The sequence below is a fragment of the Girardinichthys multiradiatus genome, chromosome 2 (assembly GCF_021462225.1).
Source record: "Girardinichthys multiradiatus isolate DD_20200921_A chromosome 2, DD_fGirMul_XY1, whole genome shotgun sequence".
NCBI classification, from domain to species: domain Eukaryota; kingdom Metazoa; phylum Chordata; class Actinopteri; order Cyprinodontiformes; family Goodeidae; genus Girardinichthys; species Girardinichthys multiradiatus.
The window spans coordinates 33,186,364-33,198,409 of NC_061795.1; the positions used below are offsets into that span (position 1 = coordinate 33,186,364).

A 12,046-nucleotide genomic window follows, 5' to 3' on the forward strand; every position below is an offset into this window, starting at 1 on the left:
CCTAAAGGTCATCTTTAACTTCCAGGATGTAACCTTAGGACAGACTTCAGGGAACATCAATATGGGGTTTTATGACGGAGGGAGCTACATAATGTTAACTATAGAGATCCATTAGGGAAGATTTGCTGAAGGATTTTGAAAAGTTATCTTCAACTTTCACAATAAACATCAAAGAACTGTCAGAGAACATTCCATAAAAGTTCCCTCAAAGTTCTCTACAGCTTTTAGGTTGTAAACTTTAGAGAACCATTAACAAACATTCCCTTATGGTTCCCTGAAGGTTAGCTACAGCTTTACGCTTAAGTGAACCACTGAGAAACATTCCCTATAGGTTCCTTGAAAGAGCATCCTCTCTAAAAGGTTTCCCTGAAGGTTATCTACAATGTTCACTTTGTGAAATTCAGAGAACCATCAGGGAACCTTTCCAAAGGTTGACCTTCAGGGAACCTTCATGAGGGGCCCAAACGTTCAAGATGTAAATGTTGGAGAACGTTAGTGGAATATTCCCTGAACTTTCATGGCATTAACTTTAAAGAACCTTTGAGGTAAACTCCCATGTTTACTTGCTATTAATTTGTGAAATAGCAAGTTTTGCTATAGGTTGTAAAAAATAAGTCTACAAATGATATACAGTTCATAAGAATAATAGAATGTGAAAAATGTACATCTACAACATAGTGCACAGATTTTTTTATATATTTTTATTTACATAATACATCTATTCTGTATAGAAATGTAGTTTATAACGTGCAGGAATCGCAGCTGATCGTTGTATTTATTAGGTTGTTGTTATTTATTTATTATAAACAAGTTTAACAAGATAAAACAGAAGCCGGTCGTCAGACTAGAACGACTCGAGTAAATACATTTTTGCACCCTTATTAGCAGAATAGTATGCATGAACAATAGCGCCTAAAATCTGGTGTCAAAAGCGGAAACACTGCGTCACGTGACTCCATCCCCGTTTCCCGCCTGTATTCGTTCATGATGATTTATTTAGTCCCCGGAATAAGCAACGGAGTGATACGTCGTTTTTGTAAAACTTCATCCAGATTTTCTGCGTGTGGCTGAGAGGAAGAGACACTAATTATATAGAAATAAACCCGGTTTTGTGGTTCTGTTGGCAGGTTGTGGTTCTGCTGCAGGTAACGGAGCACCTCAGGAGCCGCTCAGCGAGTTTCTGTTCGGTTGTTACAACATTCAGACTGAAGCCCAGTCTGCCTGCATCTGTCGTCGTGCAGTCTTGGAGACAGGCAGGTAACTCCTGACAACATCGAAAAAGACCGCTTTGATTGGTTCTGTTCGCAATTTTCACGACGGCGGAAAAGTGTTGCAGCACCAATTTACCAAGCAATCAAGGCGACATATTGCATTCAATATAATTTTCTTACTGCAACACAAACCGTTATTGTCAATCAGATGATTGATTAAATTTTTTTTATCTGATTAAGATTTTCTTATTCATGTTCAACCATAACTATGCAGATTTTTTTTTTTATATTTGGGGATATTTAATCACTTGAAGTTGCCCACACACGTTGCTATAGGGACAAGCAAAAACATTTTGCCCTTATTTTTTATACTTTAAAGCTTTGTGTTTGCAGAATTGTCAATAGACATCTCTGACGTGCTGAGGACAAAGGTGTGAAAAGGAGACAGCATTTGTACCATTTAAAGTGTCTTAAAGCACAATAGGTCTGAACTGAACCTTCCAATAATACTTGGTTGGAAAACAAAATGGAGCAACACAATGCATGAATCTTCACAGACAAACATAAATTAATCTGTGGAATAAAGGTAATCTAGGCAGGGTTCCCACACAGTTTGAAAAACTATGGGATTTAATTTCAATATATTCCAGGTCTGGATGAGTATGGAATAAGATAGAACCAGTATGGATAATTGTTGTTTTTCCAGTATTTATTTTATATTGTAAGATCTAAAAGTTATCTTTCCTTCCATCCTTCTATCCTTCGTTGTGTCCTTCCTCTCTTACTTCCTCTTATCCTTTGTTGTCTTCCTTTCAATTTTCCTTGTGCCTCAATTCTTCACTCCCTCTGTCCCTCCTTCCTTGTGTTTTTTGTTCTTTTCTTCCTTCCTTGCTTCATTTTGTAACATTCCCTAATTCTTTTCTTTCTTTCCTTCTTTGCATCCTTCCTCCCATCTTTATTTTGCCATTCTGTTTTTCCTTCCTGGCCCTGGCCATCACCACCTACAATGACTGGCTGAAGGAATTTAAATAAGGAATGCTATTACAACAATAATTTCCCAACACAGTTATAGCTAACAATCTAATAATTCACTGTGTAATACGGTATGCAGTTGTTAATTGGTCCTATTTATTTATTTGAATTATTTTATGTGGGTTGTTGGCTTCCTCCCAGGATGGAACCATTTTTGCGTAATGATTTTAAAGTACCAGCAGGTGTCATTGTGGGATTAGTAAGAGTAAATTCTCTGCAGACACTGGGCATGTTTGCAACCATGGTCTATACTTGCTTGTCCATGCAGGGTGGTGGGGCAGCTGGTGCCAATCTCCAGCGATCTTTGGGACATCTGCATGCACAGGAAGAACAATAACAGAGATACCCCAGTCTGGGATTTGTACCCAGGACCTTCTTGCCGTAAGGCAATGATGGTATCATCTGCACCACTGTGCAGTCCTGCTTTTATTCAGTACTTGGAAGCATTTGACACATTTATCATATTGAAACAAGATTGATGATTATTTTATGTGATATAAACTCAACTACTTGTTGACATTTTATTCATAATCCAATTTTGTGGGGGTGTTTGTTTTCCTCACATATGTTTGTAAATTGTAAAAGTATGAGCAGGTTTTCAGAGAATATCATCATTGTAAGCATGACTTTTATTTTTTATCTTCTGCAACAAGATTGACTGGATGATTATTTCATGCCAATGCAGAAATTGTCAGATTAAATATTAAAACTGTGGTTTATATAGTCAGTGTTTTCTGACAGTTGGTTCTTTTTCAATTAAAAAATATATTTTCTGTTACTGTTAAATAGTGCTTTAAGTTGGGTTGAGTTTAAAAAAGGTTTCTTCTCTTATACTCTTAGCATCACTGTCTGATATGTTATTAATTAAGTGCTAGTGTGTCTTTTGAGGGGCAACAAGAGTCATTACTTAGCCATCGACCCACTGGGCCAGTTTAACCCCACCACCCACCTTCCTCTGTGTGAGCAAACAACATCCTAACACAAATTAGGACTCGCCGCTTTGTGTCAATGGAGAGACCAACAAAGATGCTACACAGAATGATATGTCATTAGTGAGCAGGTGGGGAGGGAGAACACAGAGCTGTTGCCTCTTCAGCAAAGTAATGAAGAGCTTTCCATGGCGACCGGGCTGCTGGTCGTTGTCCCCCTGAGCTGGGGGTACGGCGGAGATCAAAGTTGACCGTCCTCAACTCCTCTGTGAGTGGAGGGTTAAATGCTGGGGTGGCTGCAGAAAAGGCACCTCATTAAACTGAGCCAGATCTGCTTTAAGATGTAGTTGAGCTGCAGCCCACAGACTCCAGGTCCACTTTTAACTGTTAATTCTATTAAATGTTAAATTCCAGCAGCAATTCACAGAAAGTAGAGGCTAATGAGTGAAGTTACATTGAGATCATCCTAAAAAGTAATAATATGAATGATCAGCACTTTATAAAGTGAACAGCATCATTTTGAATTTATGCAACACAAAAATGTAGGAAAGTAAATAAAAATAATGAACCAATCTGGCCATCCATCCAGCCATCAATTTAGCATTCTTTCATTTCTCTCTTTCTTTTCATTAAAAACATCAGAACTGAAAACCCATTCTTGTTGTGTAGGCATCAACAAACATCGTATTCTTTGAACTTTGTTTTGAGTTTAATACAAATCTGATAAAGTTCAGGGACATCTGTTATTGATGCAAAAATTGAAATAATTTTGTAATCCTTTCATTTCTGTTCCAAACCGCAATCTCTATCAAAAAACTTGCAGCACATTCTTTCGTTAAAATACATCAAAGTTCACAGGAATAATTTTGTATTTATTATATACTTTACAAAGGAAGGCTGCGAATCGGTGTTGGTTGGAAAAGCCTGATCGGTGCATCTATATTTTTATCTCCATAAAAAGTAATAATAATTATACTCTTGAGTATATTTGTGCCTTTTAGGTTGTTTTAAACACGGCAGTATTTCCTGAAAGCTTTCTCCGGTTGTTGTGGATACATTGGTTTCACCCCATCGACCGTGTCTTTGCTTTAACACCAGCTTGTTGCCCACTTTTACTGGCCGGCGTTGGCCTTTCGTCTCAGCCTCCAGCATTTTGAAGGATTATCAGTCGGGGTTTGAAGGTGATCACTGAGGTGTTCCCAAGTGTTGTGAGACGTTCTTAATTAGATAACTGTATCCCCTCATATGAGCAGCCGCTATCCTGGTGGTCCAGTTATGGGACACGCAGATTTTCAATCTGGGAGATCTGTGAGAGCAAGTGGTGTGAAAGGGCAAGCAAGGAGGGGGGGGGCTTCTAAATCCTTTTAATGCCCTTTGTCATTTATACAAGGATTTATTAGTCATTACAGAATAATAACAGCATCTGCAGCACATTTAAGGCTTTATCTGACAAAATGGGAACATTTCAGACGCTTAGAACAATTTAATCAAAAAAATTACTTTAAGCTCCCGTGCATTTTGTGTAAGTAAAGAAATTCAACTTATCCAACTTCGAGTGGGTAACAGTCATGTTGAGTCGCTGAGTGACGTCAACCCGCACCATCTGTGAGAAACCTTAATAACTGGGCCTGTGATTTATTGCCTGTACTCAGCAGTGTCTTTTTGAGAGGAGACCAGACAAAAGCAGAGACCCTCACCCTCCTACTGTTTTAATAGTTCTGTAGGATGTTTGTGTGTGTGTGTGTGTGTGTGGAGGGGGGGGGGGCTCTAGTAATGTGGGAGCTTCAGTCTTAAGGGAGTAAAGGGTTTGAGGACCTTAAATAAAAGAGGTGAATTGAGATGGTTTTCTGTTTTGCGTCTCAAACCAATGATTTATCTGTTTCAAGCTCAATCAGTAACTTCCTAAAAATGTGTTTGAGACAATGAAGTTAGGTTGTTCTAGCATGCTTCTGTTTGAAAACCCGGAGTTTTCACATATCTTCACTTTGGGCAGATTTTATTACATTACTGACCTATTCTGAAATAGTTTTATTTCCCAGGGAATAATATTTAGTGAAATCTTTGGCAGCGATCCCTGCCTCAGGTCTTGTTGGGTATGTCTCTACAAGCTTGGCAAACCTGTAGATCTTCACAAGCTCAGGCAGGTTGAATGGAAAGAGTGGGTAGACGGCCATTTTGGGGTCTTTCCAAAGACCTTTGAATGGGTTTGAGTCCAGGCTCTGACTGGTCCACACAACTCAAACAAGTTTGCAGTCCACTTTGATTTCGTGATTGTGTGCTTCAGGACATTGTCATACTTCAAGACGAATCATCACCTTCGACTTTCCCCCAGCAGTATGCTGCCACCACCATGCTTCTAAGTATGGATGGTTTTAGATGGTGGTGGACAGTGGCTGTTTTGTTTTTTTGGCCTGAACGTAGAGTTTAGGCCGAAGAATTTCTTAGTTTCATCAGATCTGACCGTGTCCATGGTGGGTTTTGGCAAAATTCAAGTAGGCTGCCATGTGTCTGTTAATGAGTTGCTTCTGTCTGGCCACTGGTTGATCTTCTGGTACTGTCTCCTCAAAGAACACTGGCGCGTTGCCTGAGTGATCATTGGGTTTTTGGTCACCTTTATGACCAAGACCCGTCTTCCCTGATTACTCGGTTCGGCCCAATGGTCAGATCCAGGGAGGGTTCTGGGGATTCCAGAAGTCTTTTTGGGACGATCGCTGCTGCCAAAACTTTTTCTGTGCTTCCCGTTCTGAGACTGGATTGTGCTTTGACGAAACCCAGTCTCGGCGGTCTACAGATAGTTCCTTTGACTTCATTTCTTGGTTTCTACATATATATGCCATCCACCTTGTCATTTTTTTCAGTTTAGGATATTTTTTGTACTCTGTACTAAAGCCTGTTTAGGATAAGTCGGTAATGTGAGAAAGTGAAGAGATGTGAACCTGGTGAATACCTCCTGGTGGTACTGTCAAAGTATTTTCTGAAATATAAGGGTTTATTTTTACTTTTAGAGGAGTCTCGTCTCCTTTGAGGTGGATGTAGAGGGAAGAGGGAAGTTTGTTTCATGAAACCTTTATTTGTTGCAGCACTTTTGTCCATTTCTTCGCCGTCTCTGCCCGATTCCTCAGAGTCATTCCAACTTGGCACTTTCTTTAAAGGCCTGGAATAGTTTTAGGTGAACCTTCACCCTCCTCCTTCGGCTCCGTTCTTATTGAAGCTTGCCTACATATCATTTATCTCCTCTGCCACCCTCCACTGGTTTTCTCAGTGTGATTGGGGGGCTGTTAGGGTGCACCTTTTTTTTCCCCTCACCCAGCTGGGTTTGTTGACTCTTATCCACTTTTCTTTTTCCTCATCCCACCCCTGTTTCTAACTTGCACTCCCCCTTCACCTCTCAGCTCTACGCTCTGCTTTCCCTGAACAGTAAAGCTGCCACAGCTGTGGACTGTATTAGCATAGCTGCTATGGAGAGAATGGGAGAGGGGGGGTGGCTAGATATATTGCAGCCATTAGCTTTTGTTCAGCTGTTGACAGTTTAAAAACATTTCAGCTTCCTCCTGTGTAAAGAGACTTGAGAGAAAAGGATGTCGGGATGATTTCAGTGTAACAGCTTTTTAAATACAGGACATGGAGGATGAGGAAGAGACAACAGATTGTTTCTAATGGGTTATTAAGATGATCAAAGTTGATCAAAAAGCCTGGAAAAACAATCTTTACTGTTCCTGCCTTGTTTTTTGTTTTTTCTCATACAAAGCACTCCTGGATCTGTCCTTAGCTGTGTCTCTTTGCCATTGAAATAAATAGTGCTGCCATTTACTTTGTGCCTGCTTGGTTTTTATTTTACACAGTGGGTACTCCTGACTCAGTGCTCATTTGTTAAGCTGCATTTCTCTTCCAGATGAAGCAATCAACAGGGCTGTTGCTGCCATTAACTTGTGTACTCTTTGTTTTTATTCCATAGAAAGTACTCCTGGCTTAGCACTTTTGTGTAGCTCTGTCTCTTTGATAAAAAGATCAATTGACAGAGCTATTGTGTGCATTAACTGTGTATATATATTTTTTCTTTCATTTAGAAATAACTTCTTGCTCTGTTCTATAGTGTGAAGCTGTTCTTCTCTCCTGGACGAAGCAAACAACAGAGCTATTGCTGCTATTAACTTGTTGATGTACCCTCTGTTTATTCTTTCCTAAAGAAAGTACCTCTGGGTCGGTTCTTACTTGTTTAGCTGTGTATCTTTCCTGGATAAAACAGATTGAGATCTTATTGCAACAGAATTCAATTGGGCCATATTGGATTTCATGAAAGTGGGTGAGAATTGAATCCATTTGTCTTATAAAGTGCCTTAAGATGACATTTGTTGTGAATCGGTGTTGTATAAATGGACTGAACAGAAAGTAGAGTTCCCCATTATGTTCTTTATGCTGCACCAGGTGTTGGAATGAACAGGTCCAGGCCCAGCAGGGATAAAAAGGTGTCCCAGGCTTCAATCACCAGGATAACTCGCAGCACCAGCTCCCGGGCTAGGCATCCCATCCCTGCAGATCCTCAGGACTCGGGGCAGGGCCCATATGGAAAGCAACGAAGGAAGCAAACTGACTCGGCTCTCGCTCAGGACCTCAGCCTGATGATTGTGAGCGGACAGGACACTGCAAGGTGAAGACGTGTAACTGCAGCCAGATGCATTAAAAGTAGAACTAATAGAACGGCTTAAAGGGCAACTAATATTGGCTTTATTCTCCTTTTATTTAGTTTTGATTTATGCATGACGCACTACAAAAATAGGTGCTATCCAGCAAGATGCTATCAATATTTCTGCAAATTACAGTAGGACCTTTTTTCTCTGCAGTAAAGGAAAGATGTCCCAAGCTGGCAGAAATCCAGTGCAGGCCTGTCAGTCCACATCTGATCAGATTTTCCCATATTCATTCCCTGCAAAGTCCTCCCCCCGGGGCGGTCTTGCCTCGGCGGCCCGGCTTGTGAAACTCGGACGCTGTAAAAACGTGCTGGTGGTGGCAGGAGCAGGAATCAGCACGCCCAGCGGCATCCCAGACTTCCGGTCTGTATCTGTGCCTGTGCTCTCTAAACAACTTCAGTTTTATGCCCTGTTTTGGATTTATGACTTTACACCTAGTCAGGGTGGTCTTTTTCATCATAGTCTGAGATCTAAATTGATAATAGAAACTGTGGAGCTATAAAAGCCTGTCTTTTTAGAGTTCATTTTTTATTTGGTTGCTTCAGACCACTTCCCAAAGAAAACGTGCCAAGATGAGTGCACTGTGTTGTTTCCAGGACTCCAGGAACAGGGCTCTATGCCAACATGGAGAAGTATAACATCCCTTACCCTGAGGCCATTTTCAACATCGACTACTTCTCCAACGACCCCCAGCCTTTCTTCTCCTTGGCCAAGTCTCTGTATCCGGGCTCTCACCGTCCCAACTACATACACTACTTCATCCGCATGCTCCACCACAAAGGTCTGCTGCTCCGACTGTACACCCAGAACATCGATGGGCTGGAGAAATGTGAGTTAGAACATACAGAAACATCTAAATGTGCGCTACAGGGTCCATACGCTGCCATAGACTTTGTTTGTGGTATAATAATTTTCTGTCAATCTGTTAGCCCAACATTCAAAATTCTCCCTCCCATCCTTCCTTCATTTTAATCTTTCTTTCTTTACAAAATGACATAAATGGACCGAATAGTCAGAAAATCTGAGTCTGTAAACGTCTGACAATATAAATGTACAGGAAGCCTGGTAACAAACATTACGTAACTAATTTCAAGTATCGACACTTTATCAAAGCCCATAAGAGCTAAAATAAATACGTCGTTTAAATAGATATTTTTATGCAATTAGGTAAATAAAATGCAAAATAAATAAAATACACTTCTATATAATCGTCAGTTATTTTAATAATGGAACAATATATAAATAATGTTTATATATGTGACTATTTAAATAAAATAGGAAATGTATTAATAAATAAATGTATGGACGACAAGACATTATTAATGTTATTAAAAGTTAATGTTTTAAAACTGAAATATATACAATTACCTGAATAGTTTCATATTTAAGTTAGTCGTGAATTAATTGAAACTATTAAAGCGGCTCAGAGATATGGAGTTTAATCAGTGGAAACATGAAAAGTTTTGATATCTCATCACCTTGTGGGAACTTTACGTTTTATTTGCTATTCAGATTCAACAATACAATAATTATTTTCTCAGTAAAACTAATGATAGTTTCCAGCTCCAGTGGAAGATTTTAATTAGAATTGTGGGGCTTTTTCCTACCTCTCGACTTGAATTTCAGCTTTTGTCTCAGAATGGATTGACTTATTTGTTACCCTCCCCCACAGTGTGCGGTATCCCTGATGACAAGCTCGTGGAGGCCCACGGTAGCTTTGCCACAGCTTCCTGCCACCTGTGCTACACTCCATATCCTGCTGAAGAGGCTAAAGTATGTCGAACACGACCAGCAAACACTGTTCGCTGATTATTTAGGTCTTGTGGATCCATGTTTTTTCTCGTGTGTTTCTCAGGTTGCTATAATGAATGACAACATTCCCACCTGCTCATTCTGTGCCGCTACTGTCAAACCTGATGTTGTGTTCTTTGGAGAAGACCTCCCGCAGAAATATTTCCTCCACACAGAAGACTTCCCCAAAGCAGACCTACTCATCATTATGGGGACCTCTTTAAAGGTGAGCTTCAACAATTTTATTTGTTTTGTTTAATGAAACCAAAATCACGACCCTGTAGCATCTCATCCTTAACAAATATTTATGTTTTTAGATCGAGCCTTTTGCTAGTCTGGTAAATACGGTGCGCTCCAATGTGCCACGTCTCCTCCTGAACCGGCATGCTGTGGGCCCCTTTGAGAGGGTCCCACTGCGGAGAGGAGACTACATGGAGCTGGGTGATCTGGCAGACTCGGTCAGGAGGTTTGCAGAAGTTCTTGGCTGGAGCGGTGAAATCAAAGAACTGATGAGGAGTTGAGAAAAGTTGGTGAGTTCCACTTCAGGACACAAAGGCTGCCGACAAACTCTTGAGATTTCTTGCTGTTGCTATATTTTTAAATACTTTCTTTGTACAGGTGCATCTCAGTAAATTAGACCATTATGAAAAAGTTTTTCTTTCATAGACTGAATTTTAAAAATGAAACATAACTTTTAAAGATATTTTTTCAGCACTATTGGCCTTTATTTTTTTGACAGTAGGCAGACAGGAAAGAGGGGTAGAGAGAGGGGGAGACATTCGGCAAATGTCGCCGGGTCCAGGACTCGAACCCGGGACGGCCGCTTCGAGGACTGTAGCCTCTGTATATGGTCACGCGCTTAACCCCTAAACCATCAGCGCCGTGCCCGAAACACAGCTTTTATATAGATTCATTACAGTGTGATATACTTTAAACTTTATTTCTTTTAACTTTGATAATTATGGCAAATAAAAGCCCAAAATTGTGTTTTTAAGAAAAGTGAACAATAAAACACATTGGTGGAAAGTTGAGTGGAAGGAAAAAGTGGTATAAAAAGGTTTAGAAGCAGCAGGGATATCTGCAGCTGAGTGAGGATCGTGCAGCAAAGCCCATTCAATAGTTTGGTAGAGATTCACAAGGTGTGGACTGTTGCTGGAGTCGGTGTTACAAGGGCCGCCACGCAAAGACGTACTCAAGAGCTAAAACTGTTGTGTTCCTTGTGTTAGGACCCTCCTGAACCCATTACAATGTCCAATGCTTCCTACTTGGGGAAGAGTAGAACTGGACTGTTGCTGTGGATCCAAAGTCCTCTTTTAAGAAGAAAGTAAATGTGTAAATTTGGAAATCAAGGTCCCAACGTCTCAAGGAACAGTGGAGATGCTCAGAATCCAAGCCACTTGAGGTTCAGTGTGAAGTTTCCACCGTTTGTGTTGATTTGAGGGGACATGTCATCTGCTGGTGTTGGTCCATCATGTTTATCAAGTCCAGTCAGCCCAGCTGTCTACAAAGATATTTCAGAAGAATTCATGCTTCTGTTTGCTGACAAACTCCAGCAGGACTTGGCCCCTGCCCACACTGCCAAAAGTATCAATGCCTGCTTTGCTCACCATGGTGTTACTGTGCTTGTCCGAGCTGAACGCTAAAGAATAAAGACCAGCTGAAGACTGCAAGGTTCTTTCAAACACCAGCAGAACCACAGGCTGATCACCTCCACACTTCACTGATGCAGAAATTCATGCAAAAGGAGCCCCAACCAAGTATTGAGTACAAAAACTGCAAATACATGTACATACTTTATTTAGGCTAGCTGTATTAATCTTTAAAATATCAGTTTAATGAATCTATGAGTTTCACTTCTTAATTGAATTGCTGAAATAAATTACCTTTTTAACAATAATCTGATCAACCGAGATGCACCCGTATTTGAATGAAGTCCTCTTTACAGAGCGTCCCTGCGGCGGTAACCGGCACTTCGCCCCAGAACGGACCATCATCAGAGACTGAAGACATGTCAGGAACATCCAGGTCAAGACCAGGAGCTCAAGGAAGTTGCAGCGAGGACAGCGACTCTGAGACGGACAGCAAAAGCTCTGCCTCATCAAGAGCAAGCAAATAACACTTCAGTTTATAATACTTCAAAGTTCCAGGATTATTTAATTCCTCCTCAGCCCAACTGTTCTGTAAATATGCAGCTTGTTTGACTTCCCAGCTGTCATAAAGTCAACGTGGTGTTTATTTTGTTTATATGTAAATATAAAATGTTTAATCTAGTTTCCATCTAGAACACTAGTGTTTATGTCTGAGGCTAATAAAGTTGTTTAATTCAATAATGGACTATTCAATATTTAATAAAGATTATCTTTAGACAAACTCTCTTGCTTACAAAGACTATAAA

At 40.4% G+C, this 12,046-nt stretch overlaps 1 protein-coding gene across 1 annotated transcript; it reads left to right on the plus strand.

Moving 5' to 3' along the window:
• Positions 1–1,015: 1,015 nt before the first annotated feature.
• si:dkey-103i16.6 (uncharacterized protein LOC557125 homolog) lies at positions 1,016–11,978 on the plus strand. The gene is made up of 9 exons (XM_047388812.1): positions 1,016–1,257; positions 7,360–7,475; positions 7,598–7,820; positions 8,014–8,223; positions 8,457–8,689; positions 9,533–9,633; positions 9,716–9,877; positions 9,969–10,181; positions 11,597–11,978. Exons 2-8 carry the CDS (start codon positions 7,466–7,468, stop codon positions 10,170–10,172), a joined length of 1,143 nt encoding a protein of 380 aa, XP_047244768.1. The 5' UTR covers positions 1,016–1,257; positions 7,360–7,465; the 3' UTR covers positions 10,173–10,181; positions 11,597–11,978.
• Positions 11,979–12,046: the final 68 nt, after the last annotated feature.

Coding starts and splice junctions, on each gene's coding strand:
- si:dkey-103i16.6 (XM_047388812.1), top strand. Junction 7,821..8,013: donor AGCGGACAGGACACTGCAAG/GTGAAGACGTGT, acceptor TTTTCTCTGCAG/TAAAGGAAAGATGTCCCAAG. Junction 8,690..9,532: donor CATCGATGGGCTGGAGAAAT/GTGAGTTAGAAC, acceptor CCTCCCCCACAG/TGTGCGGTATCCCTGATGAC.